Here is a 26363-nt window from a genome sequence, read left to right as displayed (position 1 = left end):
CTGCCTAAAATATGCAAATCTGAACAAATCTAGGGCTCCTCTGCTCAGAACAGGCCGGAATTCGGCTGGATTCGAGCACTGACGCCCTCCTTTAAACAGAATACGTGATTCAAAAAACTAGTTGAAATAAATACGTTGCATTCGTATGATTTGTCTTCTGTGTGTACCGTGCCAAGGAACAAGTCAGAAAAGGAAAACTGACAACGCACAAATGTATAAAAAGTTTTCGTGTGGCTCTTCAAACGTGTGCTTAGCAGTGTTGGGACTTTAATGATTAAAATAAAGAGCATTCGACTCCCTGTTCGATTTTACCTTTTTCCTTACAAAACTGTTAGAAATGCAGTCAATTAATAAAATATGCTCTTTAATACTAGCCTAAAAAATGATGTCGTCGTTAACTGACTGGTGGAAATACTGAGCTTGTCAAAATGGTAACGTGTCAATTGTCTACTTACAAACTTAAGCCATAAAACTGTCACTCGTCAGCACGTTACTACCTAAGAGCGCGCGCGGCGCTGTGGAGTAGGGAGGCTTCTAGGCACATCCAGGAGGCCTTAACGCAACCTTGGACCCCTACGAGAGATCACCGACAGAGAGCGCTCTTTTCACCCGCCTAGAGGCCCCGCCGGGGACCGGCCGGGTCGGGTCCAGCCTTCGCTTCTGATGGCCGCAGCTTTTTACAGCGCTTGCAGCGGTCAGAAATACTATGAAGTGCTACATGAAAGGGAAAATACTCATTATGATAGAATTACTATTATCATTACGATTACAATGAATAATACCGTTATATAATATTAGCACCCCTCCTCTTTACTTCCTTGTTCCACCCAGGCAACGTCATGCTGATTTTATAGACATTTTGCGGTCACTTATGCGTCAGTCAAGTGCGGTGCAGCCAAGCATGGGGGTGCAGTGTGAGTTTTTTCTCCCAGGCCGGCCTCCGTCATACCACTGACGTCACCAAGGCCGAATGGCTGGCCCCCGACACCCCCGCGCGGTGGGTGGACGCGGCTAGCGGGTGGCTCCTGGGTGGACGCTGCCCCTACGCGCGGGTGCATTAGATAGAGCGGTCCCTGTGTGTCCAGATCAGATGCCCACTGCACCCACCCACCCTCTCCCGAGTGGCGGCGCCATTCTGGGCAGGGCGCAGAAGGAAATGAGGGTGCACTCGGCGGAGTGCGCCTAACAACTGTGTTAAAAGTGTATTTAACCCAAAATAGAGCTGCATCCCTGGTTCCTGTGGTGCCAACGCGCCACGCAGGACAGGGCGCAGACGGGCCTTTCCTTCTTGCACATACAAGCCCACCCAGGCCCCCTTCAACAGAGCAGGGCCTTATCAGCCGGGCCAGAACGAGGGAAACCCTTGGGCGCGATATGAAAAGCGCCCCATTGTTCTTCGAGGCGCACTTTAAGGCCCCTGCGCGCCTCACGTGCGCGCCGGGCCGGGGATTACTCGGCGCGCGCGGTGTTTTTCCAGCAAGTTTATGCAGAATACATGCGAGTTCCAGGGCAGGATATGTAAATATTTAGACGTTTTCCAATTCTGGGGGAGGGAGGTCCGTTTCAGCGGCGAGGCTGCCAAGGGGACTGGACGCCAGAGCCGCGCAGAGCGCGCAGTGGATGAGCCGGGGAGGCCTGCGCTGCGCGGGGATGGAGCGCCCCCTGGGGGTTAGCGGGGGCGACAGGGAACACCCAGGGGCCGGCACTGTCTAAAGCCGCGGCACAGACACTTCTGACTTCACTCTCAGCACTTATCTTCGTTTTGAACAGATTTTAGACATTGTGGAAATACACCATAAATTCTGTGTCTGTCTAAATTTCAAGGTCGAGGGAAGGCATGTTAAAATATCAGAGGAGAACGAGGAAGTACAGGGGGTAGAGACGTCTATTACCACAGGCTAGCAACCTTACACGCTAGCCTGAGGTGTCCACTGAGTTTAACAGCAGGCCAAACCCACATTGCAGCACTGCGCATGCTCAGAGCCCTCTTTGTCCAGGCCAGTAAGGCATCACTGACTCTGTACTACCCCCTATACCCAGGCCCACTGGAATTATGTGACAGGTTGGCATGGTTGGCTAGTTTGCGTGGCAAGAAATTAGTTAAATTATGCAGCCTAATGCGGCAACTTTAGTGAAAGTATTACATCATTATTTTGCCATCCATACACATGTTAACGCTGTCATGCACATTTTCACCTTATTAACACCAGTTTGCCTCACAAATAAAGCAATAAGCAGCACACAGGTGACCAGTCAGAGTTTGCGTAACCCCTTCCACTGCGCAGCATCACCGCATTGTTAGTAACTTTTGATGACTTTAAATCCATATTTGTAAAGCACAAACTACTCACCCTTACGGGTCTCGAGGCGCTGGGGGCACTCGTGGAAATTAAGTGAGCTATTGCCCAGAGTCACATGGTTGCTGAGCTGAGCTGCCGCCGGAGTCGGGGATCGATCCATGGGGCATATTATCAACAACTAGCGATATTTATCTCTAAATGAGCTTAGCGATTTTTTTTTTTATCGCCACGCATTGCCGGATTTTATCGCAGAGATAACGTGCTATTAGCAACGTTTATTTGTAAAGCGATGAAATATCCGGCGATAGCGGCGAAATGCATGAATATCGCTGGGAATCTCATATCACCCGCCTTGATAATATGCCCCCATTAGCTCCGTAGTCAGCTGCCCTGGCCGCTGCACCGCACCTCACCACTTTGAGCCAGAAACTATTTGTTTGTTAAAATCTGAAGCTTGTGCTGCAATTGATGAATTTTGTGGCAAATGCGTCAAATCCATAATTATAATGAAAATGCTGCGGCAGCACAATCGCATAATTCCTGTGGCCCTGCCTATACTTGAATGCAGCAGCACGTGCAGTTAGAGAGATATGCAAAGGGTGCAGAGTGCAGACACCCTGGGATTATGATGCAGAAAAGCCAGTGAGAGAGGCGTGCATGGGGAGATGTGTGAGGGGCAGATCCTCGACATCACTCACTCCTTCCCCATATACCTGAAGTCAGCAAGCACTTGTGCCCTGTGAGATCTAGAAGTATGCAACGGCATCCAGAGGGTACAGGGGCGTAGCTTCGGTGAGGTGTTACAACCCCCTGAAAAATATTCTGTTGTAAATAGTTGGGTACAAGGGTTTTCCGTTGGTTCTGTTGGATTTCACCTGGGATTTTTACATGCACGCACTAACAAAGAAAAAAACAAACACACCCAGACACACACACACACACACTCTCTCTCTCTCGCGCTCTTTGTCATGCGTGTCTCTGTTTTGAGACCTTAAAAATGTTGATTAGTTTGAAAAAGGTTGTGTTTTAAGTATCCTGAACACCCCACCCTCCTCTCTCTTTCCACTGCCCCGTTACCCCCTCATGTCCTGCTTTCTCATAGAATGTTTTTAACAAGATACCCAGTGTGACTGTTGGGAAATATGAAGCTTCCACCCCCCAATCTTACTGACCAATCTACGCCCCTGGGAGGGAAACTGTGTGAGGGTGAAGAGACCCCAGAGTCCAGACACTGAAGGTGTCCGGGGGGGACGTCTTCCTTACATCACAACTTGTGAACTGCAAGTGAAGAGAGGTGTGCGTGAGACCCACGGGCACCACATGTATATTTCAATTAGATTGTTCTAGAAACATCAAGAAATGTCAAATAAATAATGACTTCTCACTCACTTTTCTCATCATTTTTGGCTTTGTTTAAGAAATGCTAATATAATTTTCACTGTAGTGGTAAAGCGCCCCCATAAGTGGGGTGCCACGCAGTTAGGAGCAGGGGACGGGTGATACGAGGGGCCCCCAGTAGTTTGGGGTTAGTGGAAAAAAGTGACTGGTGATGGGAGAGCACCCATTGGTCCGGTGGCTGGTGATGGGCGGGTACCCATTGGTCCGGTGACCGGTGATGAGAGGGCACCCATTGGTCCAGTGGCTGGTGATGGGAGGGAACCCATTGGTCCAGTGACCGGTGGCCCCCCATTGGTCCAGTGACTGGTGATGTGCGGACACCCATTGGTCCGGTGATGGGAGGGCACCCATTAGTCTGGTGACTGGTGATTGGAGGGCACCCATTGGTCCGCTGACCTGTGATGGGAGGGCACCCATTGGTCCAGTGGCTGGTGATGGGAGGGCACCCATTGGTCCAGTGACCGGTGGCCACCCATTGGTCCAGTGGCTGGTGATGTGCGGGCACCAATTGGTCTGGTGATGGGAGGGCACCCATTGGTCTGGTGACCGGTAATTGGAGGGCACCCATTGGTCTGATGATGGGAGGCCACCCATTGGTCCAGTGGCTGCTGATTTGCGGGCACCCATTGGCCTGATGATGGGAGGCCACCCACTGGTCCGGTGGCTGGTGATGTGCGGGCACCCATTGATTTAATGATGGGAGGCCACCCATTGGTCCGGTGGCCGGTGATGGGAGGGCACCCATTGGTCCAGTGGCTGGACATGGGAAGGCCCCCATTGCTCCGGTGGCTGGAGATGGGAGGACACCCATTGTTTCGGTGGCTGGTGATAGGAGGTGCATCTATTGGTTTGGGGTAGTGGAAGGTTTACCTTGTAAGATCTCCATCTTCCCAGGCCTGAAGAACAGTGCGGAGTTAGGGGGGCGCCCTCCAGCCTCCGCCTCATTGTCCACTTCTTCATGTAGTGTCCGCGAGGGCCTCTGAATCATGCGTTTTTTTTTTTCATCTGGTGCTGCTATTACAGTCATATTATGGTGCATATTACATCCTGTCCCATTAGGGGTAGGCGCATGGTTGACATTGATCACGGTGTAAACCATTGCTCATTGTATGAGTCATATTGATACATTATTTTGCTTCTGGTGGGGTCTCAGGAGGCTTCTTGGCGCTAGTGCTGGGGTGTGGTACCAAGGTTTGGGTTTGATTGCCTGTGCCAAAAGTCAGTGTTCTGCCCAGGCTGACCTAAATCATCTCTCAGAAGGGTGGTGGGGGTCACACTAGGGTTTAATCTTCCATCATGGTTTGGACCAGCTGGAATTCTTGTACTTGACACCCCGGCGGGGGATGTCCTGGCCAATTTGTAACAGGTTGGCCACTAGTCCGCGTGACCGGTGGTGGATCGCGTCTTGGGTAGGGATGGAGACGGTGTGGAACAGAAGTCTATTGTAAATTGTGTGAAGTTTAATAACTTATGAAGTCTTACTTGAAAGATGACGTGTTTATAGTTCGATCCCACCTGAGAGTTGAATTTCTATACCACAACAACTGTTCTTGGGTCTGTCTTCGTTCCGGTGCTGGCACCACGTGCCGAGCCTTTCGCCGCTCTTCTGCAGAAATGTCAACACACTGTACACATTTCCACATATTTTTCAGCAGAATTCACCAGCATTATCTAACAGGGACATTAGACAATCTCCCTCCATGCTTGAAACTGGCTGATTTAAAACCACATCCTATCCCCTCGACCCTATGTAAACAATCTTTAAACACAGATATTGAACAAAAATACAAGCTGCCCGGAGGCAAGAGACCAGCTATCATTATCTTTTTGTTATGATTCATAAATATTTCATGGGTGAGAAAACTAGGTTTGTGTGCCGTGCTATATATAATACCAGCCAATAAGACTCCTGTTTGCAGGTCATTCACAAAAATGTGTTTGGACATCTGTATGTGAAACGTCACTCAGAGTTCTCTATATCAATGGATTGTTATTTCAACAAATACATAGTTGAAATATTAAAAATCATGAATGTCTTATTTTTTTTACTACCTCGAGTATTCGATTGCACACCTAGTCTCATCTGCTATTTACAACCACAATATGGCAAAATATGGTGTCACCTTTTCATAAACTGCAAGCAAGGCATGGCTATATTAAAAGGCCCATTCAGTGGAAATACAAAAATACAGCTATCTATACAGTTCATCACCCACAACCAACAGCAAGGCACATTCTACAATGTGTCTTTGTTTGAAGATGTTTAGCTGGCATTTGTCTTCCTGAATGCACCTTTGATGAATTATCTCTCTGGTTGGTGTTTGATTTCAGAATATCTTCTTGGTTGATGAGGTGGTCTGGCTGGGACTTCAGAATGCCCTTCATTTAGTGGTGCCTGTTTGTGTGTTGGCTTTCCAGAATTTCCATAGTTTGATATCTGAATTGGTTTTGGATGCCAGCATGAGTCATTGTACTTTCGATGGGGTCTACTTAGGTTCTACATTCCACAACATACATTTCTTTGCTGATATCTGATTTGCTTTTTATTCTAGAATGCTCCTTTATTCAATGATATCTGGTTGGGTTTTGCATGACAGACTGCTCCTTTATTCGATTGCAACTGGTTTGGTTTTACATTCTAGAATGCTCCTTTATTCAACGACAACTGGAGAGGTTTAGCATTCCAGAAAGCTCCTTTATTCGATTGCAACTGGTTTGGTTTTGCATTCTAGACTGATTCTTTATTTGATGACAACTGGTTGAGTTTTGCACTCTATAATGCTCCTTTATTCGATTGCTACAGGTTTGCTTTTTGCATTCCAGACTGATTCTTTATTTGATGACAACTGGTTTGGTTTTGCATTTAATACTGAGTCTTTATCTAAAGACAACTGATTGGGTAATACAAACCAGAATGCTCCTTTATTCGATTACAACTGGCTGGGTTTTACATTCCAGCAGGCTCCTTTATTCGATCGCTACCCGTTGGATTTTACATTCTAGAATGCTCATTTATTCGATTGCTACTGGTTTGGTTTTGCATTCTAGACTGATTCTGGGAGAGGTGTGGCGCCGCGGCCAGGGCGACTGACGCTGGAATCTGAGGATCAGGGTTCGATTCCCGGCTCCGGCGGCAGGTTAGCCCAGCACCATGTGACTCTGGGCAATTGCTCGCTTAATCTCCCCGACGGCCCCCAGCGCCTAGAGACCCTTACGGGTGATTGTGCGCTTTACAAATGTGGATTATTATTATTATTATTATTATTTGATGACAAAAGGTTGGGTTTTGCATTCCAGAATGCTCCTTTATTCGATGACTCCTCAATGAGTTTTAGATCCCAGAATGACCCTGGGTTTCTTCGATGGCATCTTCTTGGTCTTACATTCCACAATGTACATTTCTATGCTTATGTCTGATGTGTTTTCAATCCCGGATGTCCCTTTTTTCGAGGCTCCCAGGTTGGGTTTTGAATTCCAGAATGTCTTTGTTTGCCAACGCCCCGTTAGATTTCAAATCCTAGAATGTCCCTGTGTTTAGTCTGGTTGTGCGGTAATTCTAGAATGCACCCTTGAGTGATGACATCTGGTTGACTGAATGTCTGCCACCAGAGAGGTACGCACAGGCATTCAGAGCACCACCAGAATAGTTTTTAATTACATATTTTCAAATAATTGTGGACTGGGCATTCATTTTGTTATCAATTTAAGATCCACCAAAGTTAAGATCCTACTGACTCTGCTTATGGGACACATTAAATATGTATGTTTTATATATTTTGCAATGATATGAAGTACATGGAAAAAGGAGTGACGGAAGAATTGAATTTTGTGTGCTGGCCTCTCCAGGGCAGAAGGTGTCTGTGGAGGGAATCGGTATAATTGTGACTATTGGGCTCAAAAGGGCATTGGAGACTCCTATGAGAAGATGCTTAGAACCTCTCCTGGTGCTGAGTTTGATTTCAGGGAATATTTTTGGAAAGACTTGTAGCTGTGATGGAGAAGTTTTAGTCTAGGAGGCAGGAACCTGGGTCTCACGAAAAGTCCAGACATGGGGGGGGGGGATGCCATATTTAAAGGTGTTTTGGAAATGCTTGATGACCAGGGCGCTTTTGAGAGTGTGAAGGGACCCGGTTGTGTTACACAGTGTGCCCTGGGAGACAAGGGTCTTTTAGGGGGAGTAAAGAAAGAGCGGAAATGCTAATGTGGGGGCAGAGGGTGTCTCTCATTTATGGGAGGTTCTGGGCACTGTAAGAAGAGGAAATGGTAGGTGTTGACAGAGTTAATCAGTTAAAAACATTTCACAGTAACACCAGCTCCTCTCAGGGAAGCACCACCATATTTTATACAACATAGATAAAATGGAAAACATAACATTCAAGGAGCAAACAGTGCAAAGCAGTGTGAGTCTGACCACGCATCACAGATGGCAGTAATATGACAAGTATATTGTGGAATTCTGCCAAATTGAGGTCTGGTATGAGGCTGAATACACATTTTTAAAGCGGTATATGATGAAAGAGAGACATAATTGCAATCAGACCTGACTATACCCAAACGCTGCCTTAAAACCATATCAGTCACAGTGTCCCTGTATAACTAACGACAGGAAGGTACTATTTATCTGTACTCAAAACTAAAGGCCAAATTTAAATAGAAGCACAATATCTGACCAACATCTTTACTAAAAGCTACAAAAACACAGCAGTAGCCATCGCTACTTTATTCTTAGGTTCTCTTATTATAATTTTTGTAATTAAAACATTGAAGCAGAATATTAGGTCATTACCGGCATACAAATTTATTTTACTTTGTGAAGATAGTAATTTGTCATTTAGGGTCAATGCTTATCTGAATCAGCATTTTAGGAGCACATTAATTGTTACTAATTGGTAAAATACTGTTCAGTCAAAGGCAAATATTTGAACGTTGCCACCGTTGTCTAGTGCTAAATATATATCACGTTAAATGCCACCAGAATGTCACTTTTTTTGACATTGTGGTGGCGATACTGGCTACGCCTTATTAACAAGGCAGCGTTAAGCCACTTAACATGGCTTAACTCTGCCTGGTAAATAAGGCACCTTTTCACGCTATACTTAGTGTGAAAGAGGTGGGCAATGGGTGCAACACGCAACACCCATTGAGTTTGACGCTGACCCATATTTACAAGGGTATTGGCCAGCGCCAAAATTAAGACCAGAGAAAACCTGGTGGTTTTAACAGGGCACAATGAGAAGAAATGCACTATTTCTCCTTTTTTTTGCGTTGTTAATGTGTCCTGCATTGTGCAGCACACATAAAAACCGCAAAACGCCATGCATGATTGTTTAGGTGCAGAAAGGTGTCCCTTCCTGCACATAAATAAACATTTTAAAACTGACGAATTGCAACATCTATGTGTGCTGTTCAAAGCAGCACACATAGAAGTTAGAAACCGCCCTTTAAGATTGTTTATGTGCAGGAAGGTGCACCTTCATGCACATAAACAATCATTGCCCACAATGCAGGCACCATTGCTCTATGGTGCAAGGGTGCATACATTGGCGCAAGGCAGCTAAATTTAGCGTCAGCGCGGGGGGAAGCACAGGGCTGCACCGTATTGTTGTAAATACGGTGCAGCCTGGCGTTTCGGATGTGGCAGAGCGCAGCTTTAAGCCAATAATGCTAACACCACGCTCCATCACTTCTTTGTAAATATGCCCCTCAGATTACTACCGCAACTGGTAACGATAGCCCTGGGGTCGCTAACACTATGTAATCCAGAAAAGAACAAGACATGAAATTGAATCATACTTCAGGTTTTTCTTTCTTCTTTTCTTATCTTCCTCGTACTTAAAAAAAAATATATATATATATTCTTCAGTACTCACTTATCCTATGAAGTTATGTGGGAAAAGTGTGCTTCTTAATTTAGATTTGAAGCTGGGATTTTAAGAACCGGAAGTGGAGGTCATAAATAAGGGAAGGGATTGCCGACTCAAGGAAGTTGTTGTTGTACTTGTGGACAGTAACGGTCATGCAGAGGCGATGTCTTAACCGCATGCGTGCGGGCGGAATTCCGCCCGTACGCTGGGATACTCGTAATCGCACTTTACGTGACGAGCTGGGCTCGTCATGAGCGTGCGAGGAGGCTACGCCATGACGAGCCCAGCTCGTCATGAGCGTCGAAGGGGTTAATAACGTTAAATAGATGAGGGGGTGGTCAGGCAGAAATTATTGGTCGAGGTTCTGCTCTGTCTGTCTATCTGTCTGTCTATCTATCTATACTCACCATCAGTCCTGCTCTCTTCCGCTCAGGTATGCTTTCCACAGCTCTTCGTGGCTTGTGGCGGGGAAGGCTGACCCTGCCACGCCCGGGAGGGTGCATTACCACCCGGACTCGCCCGCTAAAGGCGCCCAGTGGATGAAGCAGATTGTGTCCTTCGACAAGCTGAAACTGACCAACAACCTACTGGACGACAACGGGCACGTGAGTAAAGGGGGAAACGGATGGGCATATGAGTGAGCGGTGTCCTGTGTGGGAGTACGGACAAACGGAGGAAAATGTAAATGGAAATCTGCATTTGTAAAGCGCTACTCACCCTTACGGGACTCAAGGCGCTGGGGGCCGTGTGGAAATTAAGAGAGCTATTGCCCAGAGTCACATGGTGCTGAGCTGAGCTGCCGCCGAAGCTGGGGATCGAACCGTGAACCCTGTGCTCCAAAGTCAGCAGCCCTGGCCGCTGCACCACACCTCTCCACTGCCCTGGCCGCTGCACACACCTCAAAATGTGCACCATGTTTTGAATTGCTGCTTTTAACAAGCACATACTACCATGTTAACTTCACACAGCTATGTACAAACTACCTGGGTACTACACTGTAGGTGCACACAAACACAGACTCAGATAGGCACACAGATATGAGACACAAACTCACATACATCTTCACAGACTGCCATGTTAATGCACAGAGACACATATGTAACACATACAATATTAGTAACAGTGGGGTTTATAATTAAATAACATATGACGATGTTTACTTCCACTGGTCCTTGGCACATACATTTTTTTATGGCAAGAGGTCCTTTTATTAATAAAACATGCTTGTTATGATATGTTATGGTTTGCATTATTGAAAAATTAACATAGGCATGGGGGAGATTGTATTCCTAAACTACTTTATATCTGTTTATACATGTGTCTATATCACACACATGACGTAGACACCGGCTGCAACTTCCAACAGAAGGCGAGAGAGAAAATTGTCTCCTGGAGAGGAATGTTTAAGGCCTTAAATAATATCTCCCCAAAACCAGGCTTCAGCAAACTTCCCCAAGGAACAAAGATTGGCCAACCCTGAATTATTTTGGAGATTTTCTGGAAAGATTAACAAAGATGAGCTCAAATTTGAAAGGGGTGTGATGCCAAGGCTTGCTTCACCATTCAGTGATTTTATTTTATTTTTATTTAGTGATTAAAAAAACTTCTTGGATCAAGGCTAGATAAAAAAAAAACATGATCTATATATTTTATACACAAAGTAAAATGTGGTTATTTCCAGTCAGCTTCAGTTAAGGCGACAGATTTTGAAAGTAGAAAGGGTTATTTAACAAAATTCCTGGTCGCTCGAAATAAGCCCCTTCATCTGACTGTTCACAGACGAGCCTGTCGCCCTCAGAAGTTCTGCGTGTGCTGTCTAAATTAATTTAGCGTATATCAGTTTTCAATCCGATAAAATGTATTACTCAATAAGTGTTAGATTTATCAATGTTTTAGTTCTTCAAAGGTGTGTTTAGCTACCTTCTGCATCTCTCCTTCCTGTAAATTTTTACTCGCTTGCAAACACAAAGTACAGACGAAAGATTGTAAAATTGAATTAAATCTGAGTTTGGAGATGCAATTGATACTTATAATTGAGCAGAATTAGAGATTCTTTTCCCCAAAATTTTTCCATTTTGTAGCTCCATAGTTTTTATGAGAAGAAGGATATTTACACTCTCCGCCCGTGTACCCTAAGGGTATATTGGTTTCCATTCAGCTGTTGTTAAGATAATCTTTAGCATTGATGTCTAATTGATGATTCTTACGATGGAGTTTGAATTGTAGATTGACATAAATAACCCCCGTGCTTTTCCCCCAGATTATCCTGAACTCCATGCACCGGTACCAGCCCAGGTTCCACGTGGTGTATGTAGACCCCCGGAAGGACAGCGAGAAGTACGCCGAGGAGAACTTCAAGACGTTCGTCTTCGAAGAGACTCGATTCACTGCAGTGACCGCCTACCAGAACCATCGGGTGAGTGGAGACCGGCTGAGTGTGGATTCCAGCAGAACCAATGGGTGAACGGGGTGGGCGGGATCAGATAGAACCAGTTGTGGAAGAGAGGTTGTTGTACTATACCTGAGTTCTCCAAAGTTGGTCCTGGAGGGCCGGATCCATGCCAGATTTTTAATACAACTACATTTATCTAAATGAGGATATGCTAAAAATTTGGCATGTCTCACTCTGACCAGCCAGTTGATCAAGGCTGGCTCACACGGGACCACAAGCCCACTTTGGGTGGGGCACAAAAAACCCCTGGGTGAGTGGGGTGCTGTTGAGAGTGGGTCAGGGACAGCTGCTGGCCAAGCAAAACTGGAACTCATACTCACCGGATCTTACGTGAGCGGCATTAGGGGCAGGTATGGGCCAGACACAACCACCACATGACATGCGCATGGGGTCTGTGCTCAGGCAAAGTGAACCCCTGGGGAACAGGGCTGTACCAAGCCAGGCAGAACCACTTGGGGGGCTGAGCTGGGTCTGTCATGGTGCACGTGGAACTGCAAGATCAGAAGCGCTAGGAGAACTTTATCCACGCCCAGAGAAATTGGCAGCAGGAGGCTTGGAGCAGCTCTGCATTCTAGACCAGAATGATTTATCTGGTAGTTGTTTAGAAATAAGAAACTTATTTTTAATTTTTTTAATATTTTTTTTCTAAAATCAATGAAAGATCTGACTTTGAAATATCACATATTTTCTGAACTGGACAACTGACCCCTAGCACCAGGGGATATGACCACACTTTTTACCGTCCCCCACCCCTCCCCAAAGTAACTCTCCGTCCCCCGAGAATGGAGTAACATTATATCATGTTGTGGTGACAGAAACCACTCTGTACTTCGTGTCTGCGCGGGAGCTACTCCAGTAAAGGCCCCAACAGTACTACAGACATTGAAAGGTCCTGGGGCAGCTGTGCTGATTCTCAGCACCCTAAAGCAAGCTGCTGGCACTCTGAACATCATAAAGCGTACCCTTCCTTTCCGGGTATGACTTCTTCCTGTTTTCCTCAAATATTATACTATTGTTATTATTGCTCTGCTCTCTGTATACTCGTAAAGCGCTCTGATACTCGCAAGGGTCATGTTCACGCTATAAAAACTATCAAACTAAAATAAATACCCCAGGTGGGAAACCATGTTTATTCATGGTGGTGGGTGATGTGTAAATGGTAAAACGTACACTTCTTTTTACCGAAGACAGTGCACTGCCCCCATCCCCCTTCCCCCAGTGCCTTGAGACTCTTACGGGTGAGTAGTCGTGCTTTACAAGACATCTGATTGATTTATTCACAGCTGTAAGGAACCAGCAAGATACAACACACACAAATAAAAGGGAAAAAACAAGAGGAATGCACGACTGACATTTGCTTGTTCAATAGTGACGGGTGATTGAAGTGAAAAGTGCAAAAGTGCCTTGTTCATGGGAATGCAAAAGCTGTAGGTGTCTGGGCCAGGGTCCAATCACGCCCGGGGCGGGGCCACCAGTGCTTCTGGGCTTTTAATATGTGTGTTTAATGCCTCTGCTGGTCCTTAATGGATTTATAATTCTTGCCAAGCAGCAGAAGACAGTTTAGAGTGAAAGCCTAAAACCCTCTCTGCAAACAGCAGGGCTGCAAACGTCTGTCCAACCCAGAGGGTGAGGAATGACAGGATGTTTGTTTGACATGGGAAAGGAAGAAAAAATGGCTAATCTCCTACCGCTCAGACAAAACCTAAAACCCATCTTCAGATGCAATTAGCAGCAAATTTGTTCTCTCTTCGCCAACCTTCATGTTTCCTGTTTGCCTGTCATGCTCGCTTCAATCGATATTGGTTATTCAATCTCTGATTTTTTTTTTCTGTTTTTGGAGCCAAAGGGGTTACAGTTTCCAGCTGTTTTTCTTAGGAAACTTTGACTTATTGTCTTAAGGGTGCGCGTCTCCCCTTTCCAGCGAGCGGTGTCACTCGTGTGGAAACATAACATCAGGATGTCGAATAATTAAAGAGATTATAATGCTGTTGGGGGTCAAGCCATGGCGCCCCGGAGGAGCCATCTTAGATTTCAGACTTGATCGCGAGATTAGGAAGAGGGAAGTCATCGCTTCCTCTTCTGTGGGTATCGGGTGCTTCTTCTAAACCTTTCCTAGACTCTTTTGCTTTATTTTTACTTCTCTTTCTCTTCCTCGATACTTTCTGCTCTTTTTTTTCTTCCTTTCTCTCTTTATCTTGCTAATTGATTTATACAAGTGATATAACTGATTCTCTCGTATTGCTTCTTTATTGCTTTTTCCACCATATTAATTGATATGTCTGTGATATATATGACATTGATTATATCTATACTGATGAATGCTTATTTATCTATTTATTTATTGTGTAACTCTCTTTTTGGTTGCATTGCTTATTATGGTATTTTAATTGTTTATATTTCTGTTCTCAAACTAATAAAGATATTAGAACAAAAAAGTCTTTCATAGACTCTAAGATCAATTTAATACCCTCCATATTAAATACAATTGCCCCCATGTCCCTAAGACCCCATTTTGTTTAGCTGAAATGCGACGGCTTGCAGAAGGTGGCCATTTTGTTTAACACAAGAAGGAATCACTATAAGGGGGTAGTGTCTGGGAGACCTTGACACATGCAGACAGTTTTAAGATGACATCTTTGCTGTTTGCTGTGTCTATCCCTCTGTGTCGCTATCTGGGTCTTCAACTACTGGTTGTTTTTTTTATTTTAAAAAGATAAATAGTGGTGGAGAATTGTCAACTATGAAATTTAGATAGTAACTAATGAGAGCTAGTGATATTTCTCATGCATTTTCTTGTAGCATGTTTATAGTAATACAATTAAAAATATCAGCTTAAAAGGAAACTATAGGTTGGTGTTTATTGTTTTTAAATGACCTCTTGTCTATTTATTTTAAAGAGAAAACCGGATGTGGAAACTGTTAAATATTGAAAGTAAGGGTGTCAAGGAATAATAGATCATTTGAAAATAGCTCTGTGTATTTTCTGTAACAGTTTCTGGAAATATAATGAAACTGTCAACTGAAAAGAGAAAAAAAGGTTTAATTCAAGCATTTTCTAGCTGAATTTTTAGGATGAAAATTGTAGCATGAGAAAAATATAGCCTCGAAAACATTTTGTGGAGAAATATCTAATTCTTAAATTTCTTCAGAAAAACAAGTGACAATTCCTTAAACCCATCAGAGTTTGATTCTCATAGGTAGGACTGGAGTTAGGATTGGAAATTAAGTCAATCGCGGTCCTGTTTGTACAGATGTGAAGTGAATTTAGCTGGATTTACGATTTTAAAACAAGCCGAGATTCTTATATGGATATATTCATGTAAGGTACCGACTCATGGAGTTAATGTTTTCTCCTGAAACCTACCCGTGGGAAGCAGAATTGACTGTCACACTGTGGTCGGAAAAAGAATTCAGTAATGAAAACAAAACTTACATTCTAAAATAAAGGACATTGCAAGAAAAAGCAAAACACGCCATTTCAGGAGAGTGCCGTGAACAGTAGATATTGACTTAGAAGCAGCTAATCCTTGTTAAAAAAATAAATTAAAAAAAACTGCGATGAGCGAGGAGTTAATATCAGATAAAAAAAGAAATATTTTGAAATCTTCAATAGTAGCAATATTAGCTAGACATTGAAAACAATGTCATTTATAGTTTGCCTCTATTTTAATCCTTTTTTCTTAAACGTTGTTTTCGATTATGTATAGTGCAGATAGAAGAAAGAATTGTGAGCCTCTTACACATCTCTGTCCCAGCACCTACACGTGTTCCTCTCGTGCAACTTTTCAGGTGGCTGCAATAAGTGTCACAGTTAAAATTCTGATAATATTAAAAGGGAAAACGCAACGAGAAAGATAATTATTTTTTCTACGAACCCCCCCCCCCCCCCCCCCCCCGCGCTAAATAACCGAAGTTCCAATCCACAGGTTTATTGTCCGAATAATAATATAAAATAATGGAACTTGTGCTTAAGATATCAAAAGCAGTGGTCTACAGCAAGCACATTAACCCACCGAGTTTCCTGGCAGGCATATAAAGTTTTTTTTAAAGGTTTTGTAGGATAAGACCCTATATGTGATTTTCCTTTTTATCTAGGCTAGTGCTCCGAAGTTATTAAAATGCAATCGGCACTTTTTTGGACGTGATAGCGCCCCGACGTTATAAAATAAAAACCGAGGCACACATAGCAACTAAAAAATATAAAACTCGGGAAAGTCCTCGCCGCCTCTCGTGAGTGCAGCTGACGCCGAGTGAACACGCACACACCGTGGCATCCCCGAGGGTGCAGTGAGCGCTGCGAAGGGAGCTGCGGTGTTTTACCGCTATAATTACCTGCTTTACACCGGGTTAATCGCTGTTTTCACGCGCTGCCTCTTTAAATTGAAAGATGTATTGTTTATACGCTTGGCAGGCTGAATATACGGCATGTATTGACTGTGGGCGAGGTGTGATCGCGGGAGTTTAAACTTTAAAGGAAGCAAAATAAACTCAGCGTCGCTGAGTCAGCGACTGTAACTTTTAAAGGGCGCCTGAACAGCGCTTTACTCTCCACTGCGTCAGTTCTTCCGTGGAATATTATTAATGTAGCGCCTTTGGTCGGCCGGAGGTGTGAACCAAAACCCTCTTCACACCTTGAAAATGCCCCATCGTGTTTCCGTCTCCTTCTGCGTGTAAAGCAGTGACGTAGCAGGGCCCTACTGGTGGGGGCTGGTAAAGCACGAAGGTTTTATAGGCTCTAAACATTTTAATATCAATTTAGCAGGATAAACAAAGCATTTAAAATATATTAATCTTTGCTCATTTAAAATAGTACGATATATATATATATATATATATATATATATATATATATATATATATATATATATATATATAATACTCATCCACAGTTGCCACAATATTAAATGTTATGCATGCGCATATATAATATTTAATTTAATAATATGATACTGTAGGACTAGAATTCTTCCTGTGTTCTCGTTGTCTGTAGATGAGGGGGTACACCTTATCTCTAAAAGCATTGACACTCTTAGCCGTTTACTTATGCAATCTTACATCGATAACATACATTGTTATTGCTAGTTTACTTTGCCACTTTCACAAGCAAATTACGACATTTGTGCCTGCAATTTTAATTTATTCTATTTTTCTTTCTTCCAAATAACCTCTAAAGGCACTAGTATAATATAAGCTTTATTTTCGGACGCAATAGTTTCTGGTTTAAGTTCAAATTACTAATTTATACGTTGCACAAAAGGAGGTTTTTTTATGATATAAATAAGTGTGCCAGTTTTACATATTTCTCCTACCAGTTTCACTTGAGACTCATTTTGTCTTTCTTTTATTTGGCTTTTTCTCTTTTTTTAAATGTATTTTTAATTTTTTTAAGGCTGGGTGTCTATCGCAAATCCCAACCGTTTTAGACGCCCGACCTCCCTTTTGATCCACTCGGTTCATCTCTCTTCATGTGTCTCTCCACCTGCCGTCTCTCTGCCCGTGTGTACGTGTCTCTGTCTGCTTTCATGCATGTTCATATATACCAAGTTCATACATAGCAAGGTTTCAAACACATGTAACTCCAGTCTTTAACAGACCCCCACTTGTCACCAGAGACTGCACATGTAACTACGTTCAGTCTGAGACAGACCCCCACTTCTCTCCAGAGACTGCACATGTGACCTGATACAGTCTCAGACCACACATGTCTGCAGAGACTGCACATGTGACTGCATACAGTCTCAGACCCCACAAGTCTCCAGAGACTGAACATGTGACTGCAAAGAGTCCCAGACAGACCTCCACATGTTTCCAGAGACTGCACTTGTGACTGCATACAGTCTGAGACAGACTCCCCACATGTCTCCAGAGACTGCACGTGTGACTGCATACAGTCTGAGACAGACCCCCCACATGTCTGCAGAGACTGCACGTGTGACTGCGTACAGTCTGAGACAGACCCCTTTTGTCTCCCTAGACTGCACAAGTGACTGCGGACAATCTCAGACCCCCTTTTGTCTGCAGAGACTGCACATATGACCAGATACAGTCTCAGATCCCCACACATGTCTGCAGAGACTGCACATGTGACTTCATACAGTCTGAGACGGACCCCCCACATGTCTCCAGAGACTGCACGTGTGACTACATACAGTCTCAGACCCCACTTCTCTGCAGAGACTGCACATGTGACCTGATACAGTCTCAGACCACACATGTCTGCAGAGACTGCACATGTGACTGCATACAGTCTCAGACCCCACAAGTCTCCAGAGACTGAACATGTGACTGCAAAGAGTCCCAGACAGACCTCCACATGTTTCCAGAGACTGCACTTGTGACTGCATACAGTCTGAGACAGACTCCCCACATGTCTCCAGAGACTGCACGTGTGACTGTATACAGTCTGAGACAGACCTCCCACATGTCTCCAGAGACTGCACGTGTGACTGCATACAGTCTGAGACAGACCCCCCACATGTCTCCAGAGACTGCACGTGTGACTGCGTACAGTCTGAGACAGACCCCCCACATGTCTCCAGAGACTGCACGTGTGACTGCGTACAGTCTGAGACAGATCCCCCCACATGTCTCCGGAGACTGCACGTGTGACTGCATACAGTCTCAGACCCCACAAGTCTCCAGAGACTGAACATGTGACTGCAAAGAGTCCCAGACAGACCTCCACATGTCTCCAGAGACTGCACGTGTGACTGCATACAGTCTGAGACAGACCCCCCACATGTCTCCAGAGACTGCACGTGTGACTACATACAGTCTCAGACCCCACACGTCTCCAGGGACTGAACATGTGACTGCAAAGAGTCCCAGACAGACCTCCACATGTCTCCAGAGACTGCACGTGTGACTGCATACAGTCTGAGACAGACCCCCCACATGTCTCCAGAGACTGCACGTGTGACTGCATACAGTCTCAGACCCCACACGTCTCCAGGGACTGAACATGTGACTGCAAAGAGTCCCAGAAATACCTCCACATGTCTCCAGAGACTGCACGTGTGACTGCATACAGTCTGAGACAGACCCCCCACATGTCTCCAGAGACTGCACGTGTGACTGCATACAGTCTCAGACCCCACACGTCTCCAGAGACTGAACATATGACTGCAAAGAGTCCCAGACTGACCTCTATATGTCTCCATGCACGTGTGACTGCATACAGTCTGAGACAGACCCCCCACATGTCTCCAGAGACTGCACGTGTGACTGCATACAGTCTGAGACAGACCCCCCCCACATGTCTCCAGAGACTGCACGTGTGACTGCATACAGTCTCAGACCCCACATGTCTCCAGAGACTGCACATGTGACTGCAGAGTCCCAGATAGACCTCCACATGTCTCCAGAGACTGCACGTGTGACTGCATACAGTCTGAGACAGACCCCCCACATGTCTCCAGAGACTGCACGTGTGACTACATACAGTCTCAGACCCCACACGTCTCCAGAGACTGCACGTGTGACTGCATACAGACTGAGACAGACCCCCCCCACATGTCTCCAGACACTGCACGTGTGACTGCATACAGTCTGAGACAGACTCCCCACATGTCTCCAGAGACTGCACGTGTGACTGCATACAGTCTCAGACCCCACACGTCTCCAGGGACTGAACATGTGACTGCAAAGAGTCCCAGACTGACCTCCACATGTCTCCAGAGACTGCACGTGTGACTGCATACAGTCTGAGACAGACCCCCCACATGTCTCCAGAGACTGCACGTGTGACTGCATACAGTCTCAGACCCCCCACATGTCTGCAGAGACTGCACGTGTGACTGCATACAGTCTGAGACAGACCCCCCCCACATGTCTCCAGAGACTGCACGTGTGACTGCATACAGTCTCAGACCCCACACGTCTCCAGGGACTGAACATGTGACTGCAAAGAGTCCCAGACAGACCTCCACATGTCTCCAGAGACTGCACGTGTGACTGCATACAGTCTGAGACAGACCCCCCACATGTCTCCAGAGACTGCACGTGTGACTGCATACAGTCTCAGACCCCACACGTCTCCAGAGACTGAACATGTGACTGCAAAGAGTCCCAGACTGACCTCTATATGTCTCCATGCACGTGTGACTGCATACAGTCTGAGACAGACCCCCCACATGTCTCCAGAGACTGCACGTGTGACTGCATACAGTCTGAGACAGACCCCCCCACATGTCTCCAGAGACTGCACGTGTGACTGCATACAGTCTCAGACCCCACATGTCTCCAGAGACTGCACATGTGACTGCAGAGTCCCAGATAGACCTCCACATGTCTCCAGAGACTGCACGTGTGACTGCATACAGTCTGAGACAGACCCCCCACATGTCTCCAGAGACTGCACGTGTGACTGCATACAGTCTCAGACCCCACACGTCTCCAGGGACTGAACATGTGACTGCAAAGAGTCCCAGACAGACCTCCACATGTCTCCAGAGACTGCACGTGTGACTGCATACAGTCTGAGACAGACCCCCCACATGTCTCCAGAGACTGCACGTGTGACTGCATACAGTCTCAGACCCCACACGTCTCCAGAGACTGAACATGTGACTGCAAAGAGTCCCAGACTGACCTCTATATGTCTCCATGCACGTGTGACTGCATACAGTCTGAGACAGACCCCCCACATGTCTCCAGAGACTACACGTGTGACTGCATACAGTCTGAGACAGACCCCCCCACATGTCTCCAGAGACTGCACGTGTGACTGCATACAGTCTCAGACCCCACATGTCTCCAGAGACTGCACATGTGACTGCAGAGTCCCAGATAGACCTCCACATGTCTCCAGAGACTGCACGTGTGACTGCATACAGTCTGAGACAGACCCCCCACATGTCTCCAGAGACTGCACGTGTGACTGCATACAGTCTCAGACCCCCCACATGTCTGCAGAGACTGCACATGTGACTGCATACAGTCTGAGACAGACCCCCCACATATCTCCAGAGACTGCACGTGTGACTGCATACAGTCTCAGACCCCACACGTCTCCAGAGACTGAACATGTGACTGCAAATAGTCCCAGACTGACCTCTATATGTCTCCATGCACGTGTGACTGCATACAGTCTGAGACAGACCCCCCACATGTCTCCAGAGACTGCACGTGTGACTGCATACAGTCTGAGACAGACCCCCCCACATGTCTCCAGAGACTGCACGTGTGACTGCATACAGTCTCAGACCCCACATGTCTCCAGAGACTGCACATGTGACTGCAGAGTCCCAGATAGACCTCCACATGTCTCCAGAGACTGCACGTGTGACTGCATACAGTCTGAGACAGACTCCCCACATGTCTCCAGAGACTGCACGTGTGACTGCATACAGTCTGAGACAGACTCCCCACATGTCTCCAGAGACTGCACGTGTGACTGCATACAGTCTCAGACCCCACACGTCTCCAGGGACTGAACATGTGACTGCAAAGAGTCCCAGACTGACCTCCACATGTCTCCAGAGACTGCACGTGTGACTGCATACAGTCTGAGACAGACCCCCCACATGTCTCCAGAGACTGCACGTGTGACTGCATACAGTCTCAGACCCCACACGTCTCCAGGGACTGAACATGTGACTGCAAAGAGTCCCAGACAGACCTCCACATGTCTCCAGAGACTGCACGTGTGACTGCATACAGTCTGAGACAGACCCCCCACATGTCTCCAGAGACTGCACGTGTGACTGCATACAGTCTCAGACCCCACACGTCTCCAGAGACTGAACATGTGACTGCAAAGAGTCCCAGACTGACCTCTATATGTCTCCATGCACGTGTGACTGCATACAGTCTGAGACAGACCCTCCACATGTCTCCAGAGACTGCACGTGTGACTGCATACAGTCTGAGACAGACCCCCCCACATGTCTCCAGAGACTGCACGTGTGACTGCATACAGTCTCAGACCCCACATGTCTCCAGAGACTGCACATGTGACTGCAGAGTCCCAGATAGACCTCCACATGTCTCCAGAGACTGCACGTGTGACTGCATACAGTCTGAGACAGACTCCCCACATGTCTCCAGAGACTGCACGTGTGACTGCATACAGTCTGAGACAGACTCCCCACATGTCTCCAGAGACTGCACGTGTGACTGCATACAGTCTCAGACCCCACACGTCTCCAGGGACTGAACATGTGACTGCAAAGAGTCCCAGACTGACCTCCACATGTCTCCAGAGACTGCACGTGTGACTGCATACAGTCTGAGACAGACCCCCCACATGTCTCCAGAGACTGCACGTGTGACTGCATACAGTCTCAGACCCCACACGTCTCCAGGGACTGAACATGTGACTGCAAAGAGTCCCAGACAGACCTCCACATGTCTCCAGAGACTGCACGTGTGACTGCATACAGTCTGAGACAGACCCCCCACATGTCTCCAGAGACTGCACGTGTGACTGCATACAGTCTCAGACCCCACACGTCTCCAGAGACTGAACATGTGACTGCAAAGAGTCCCAGACTGACCTCTATATGTCTCCATGCACGTGTGACTGCATACAGTCTGAGACAGACCCTCCACATGTCTCCAGAGACTGCACGTGTGACTGCATACAGTCTGAGACAGACCCCCCCACATGTCTCCAGAGACTGCACGTGTGACTGCATACAGTCTCAGACCCCACATGTCTCCAGAGACTGCACATGTGACTGCAGAGTCCCAGATAGACCTCCACATGTCTCCAGAGACTGCACGTGTGACTGCATACAGTCTGAGACAGACTCCCCACATGTCTCCAGAGACTGCACGTGTGACTGCATACAGTCTGAGACAGACTCCCCACATGTCTCCAGAGACTGCACGTGTGACTGCATACAGTCTCAGACCCCACACGTCTCCAGGGACTGAACATGTGACTGCAAAGAGTCCCAGACTGACCTCCACATGTCTCCAGAGACTGCACGTGCGACTGCATACAGTCTGAGACAGACCCCCCACATGTCTCCAGAGACTGCACGTGTGACTGCATACAGTCTCAGACCCCACACGTCTCCAGGGACTGAACATGTGACTGCAAAGAGTCCCAGACAGACCTCCACATGTCTCCAGAGACTGCACGTGTGACTGCATACAGTCTGAGACAGACCCCCCACATGTCTCCAGAGACTGCACGTGTGACTGCATACAGTCTCAGACCCCACACGTCTCCAGAGACTGAACATGTGACTGCAAAGAGTCCCAGACTGACCTCTATATGTCTCCATGCACGTGTGACTGCATACAGTCTGAGACAGACCCCCCACATGTCTCCAGAGACTGCACGTGTGACTGCATACAGTCTGAGACAGACCCCCCCACATGTCTCCAGAGACTGCACGTGTGACTGCATACAGTCTCAGACCCCACATGTCTCCAGAGACTGCACATGTGACTGCAGAGTCCCAGATAGACCTCCACATGTCTCCAGAGACTGCACGTGTGACTGCATACAGTCTGAGACAGACTCCCCACATGTCTCCAGAGACTGCACGTGTGACTGCATACAGTCTGAGACAGACTCCCCACATGTCTCCAGAGACTGCACGTGTGACTGCATACAGTCTCAGACCCCACACGTCTCCAGAGACTGAACATGTGACTGCAAAGAGTCCCAGACTGACCTCTATATGTCTCCATGCACGTGTGACTGCATACAGTCTGAGACAGACCCCCCACATGTCTCCAGAGACTGCACGTGTGACTGCATACAGTCTGAGACAGACCCCCCCACATGTCTCCAGAGACTGCACGTGTGACTGCATACAGTCTCAGACCCCACATGTCTCCAGAGACTGCACATGTGACTGCAGAGTCCCAGATAGACCTCCACATGTCTCCAGAGACTGCACGTGTGACTGCATACAGTCTGAGACAGACTCCCCACATGTCTCCAGAGACTGCACGTGTGACTGCATACAGTCTGAGACAGACTCCCCACATGTCTCCAGAGACTGCACGTGTGACTGCATACAGTCTCAGACCCCACACGTCTCCAGGGACTGAACATGTGACTGCAAAGAGTCCCAGACTGACCTCCACATGTCTCCAGAGACTGCACGTGTGACTGCATACAGTCTGAGACAGACCCCCCACATGTCTCCAGAGACTGCACGTGTGACTGCATACAGTCTCAGACCCCACACGTCTCCAGGGACTGAACATGTGACTGCAAAGAGTCCCAGACAGACCTCCACATGTCTCCAGAGACTGCACGTGTGACTGCATACAGTCTGAGACAGACCCCCCACATGTCTCCAGAGACTGCACGTGTGACTGCATACAGTCTCAGACCCCACACGTCTCCAGAGACTGAACATGTGACTGCAAAGAGTCCCAGACTGACCTCTATATGTCTCCATGCACGTGTGACTGCATACAGTCTGAGACAGACCCCCCACATGTCTCCAGAGACTGCACGTGTGACTGCATACAGTCTGAGACAGACCCCCCCACATGTCTCCAGAGACTGCACGTGTGACTGCATACAGTCTCAGACCCCACATGTCTCCAGAGACTGCACATGTGACTGCAGAGTCCCAGATAGACCTCCACATGTCTCCAGAGACTGCACGTGTGACTGCATACAGTCTGAGACAGACTCCCCACATGTCTCCAGAGACTGCACGTGTGACTGCATACAGTCTGAGACAGACTCCCCACATGTCTCCAGAGACTGCACGTGTGACTGCATACAGTCTCAGACCCCACACGTCTCCAGGGACTGAACATGTGACTGCAAAGAGTCCCAGACTGACCTCCACATGTCTCCAGAGACTGCACGTGTGACTGCATACAGTCTGAGACAGACCCCCCACATGTCTCCAGAGACTGCACGTGTGACTGCATACAGTCTCAGACCCCCCACATGTCTGCAGAGACTGCACATGTGACTGCATACAGTCTGAGACAGACCCCCCACATATCCCCAGAGACTGCACGTGTGACTGCATACAGTCTGAGACAGACCCCCCCACATGTCTCCAGAGACTGCACGTGTGACTGCATACAGTCTCAGACCCCACATGTCTCCAGAGACTGCACATGTGACTGCAGAGTCCCAGATAGACCTCCACATGTCTCCAGAGACTGCATGTGTGACTGCGTAAGTCTAACACCCCCCTCTTTGTCTGGAGAGACTGCACGCGTGACTGCATACCGTCTCAGACCCCATTTGTCTATAAACTGTACATGTGACTGCATACAGTCTCAGACTCTCACTTGTCCGCAGAGACTGCACATGTATGTCTTGAGTCCACGTCTTGGCCCCCTCAAAGCCCGGGGCCTGAAGGCCTCCTGTGCTCAGTTCCGCCTCCTGATGCTTTGGGGGTCACCCCCACTTGCCTGGAGAGGCTGCACATGCAAAGGATGCAGCCTGCACGTGACCGGGCTCAGGGCCGAAGTGACAGCTCCGCGTGCTCGAACCAGCCGCCCTCTTCTATGGGGGTTTCAGACCACATTTAAGAAGGTGCCGTCTGCACGGTCGGACCTGGGACCCGAAGTGAGGCCCGCCTGAGCCCCCAGCGGTGGCGGTGTGAAGGGGTGACCCCCACCCACAGGCCTGCCGAGTCTGCACGTGGACACCCCTGGGGTGCACCCTACACCAGGGCACAAGTCGTAACAAAAGAAGTGGGGGGGACGCTGTTACCCGTAGTGACGTCACGACAGGAAGTGACGTCATGAAAGGTGCCGAGCTCCTTGTCCCAGAGTGGCCAAAGAGTGAAGTCCAGCTGTTTGGCAGGGGGGACGGCGTCCCCCCGGTAAAATAGGTGGGGGGATGCCGTCCACCCGCGTGGTACCCCGACTCGAACCTTGCCCTACACATGGCAGGGCTCAGGAGCTCAAGAGGCAGCTCCCCAAGCTCGCATCTGCCTGACCCTGGAGTGAGGGGGTCCCCGCCCCCCTCACCTCATCTGCTAAAGCCATTGCCCCATCCTGCAGGAACCTGATACGTGAGCGGGAGGGGGGACCCCTGGGCCCTGCCATGGGGATGCCTGCTGGGGCCCACGCTCATGGAAAGCTTCCCCTGGACCGGGCGGGGGGCTCCGCCTATGTAAACCGGAGGCAGCCCCAGCCTGGAAACCACAGCCCCCCCTCCGAGACATGTCAATCACCTCTGTTTGGACAAATCTCGAATCTGCTTCTGTGAAATTACCACCCGGGAGCAGCATGGAAACCCACACGCGCTGTATTACCGGGGTCCTTGGAGAGACTGGGACTAAAATAAGACACGTTTACACATTCTAGCACTGCGGGTTTTGCGCCAGTGCCGCCTTTATTACTGGTGTTAAGGGAGGAATTATGGCTGTTTTATTTATTTATAAAGTTTTATATAGCGCAAAC

The 26363-nt window shown here is 47.5% G+C and overlaps 1 protein-coding gene across 4 annotated transcripts in view; it reads left to right on the top strand.

The window, feature by feature from the left end:
- Positions 1-26363, top strand: part of TBX1 (T-box transcription factor 1) — a 108212-nt gene that overhangs the window by 57242 nt on the left and 24607 nt on the right. For all 4 annotated transcript variants that reach the window (XM_078667940.1, XM_078667939.1, XM_078667942.1 and 1 more), the window contains 2 exons: positions 9996-10167; positions 11823-11978. In XM_078667940.1, coding sequence (XP_078524066.1) covers positions 9996-10167; positions 11823-11978 — 328 coding nt within the window. The remainder of the gene's footprint in view (positions 1-9995; positions 10168-11822; positions 11979-26363) is intronic.

The sequence above is a fragment of the Lissotriton helveticus genome, chromosome 11 (assembly GCF_964261635.1).
Source record: "Lissotriton helveticus chromosome 11, aLisHel1.1, whole genome shotgun sequence".
NCBI lineage: Eukaryota > Metazoa > Chordata > Amphibia > Caudata > Salamandridae > Lissotriton > Lissotriton helveticus.
The sequence above is the reverse complement of the archived record's forward strand: the minus strand, read 5'-3'. Positions and strand labels throughout refer to the sequence as shown.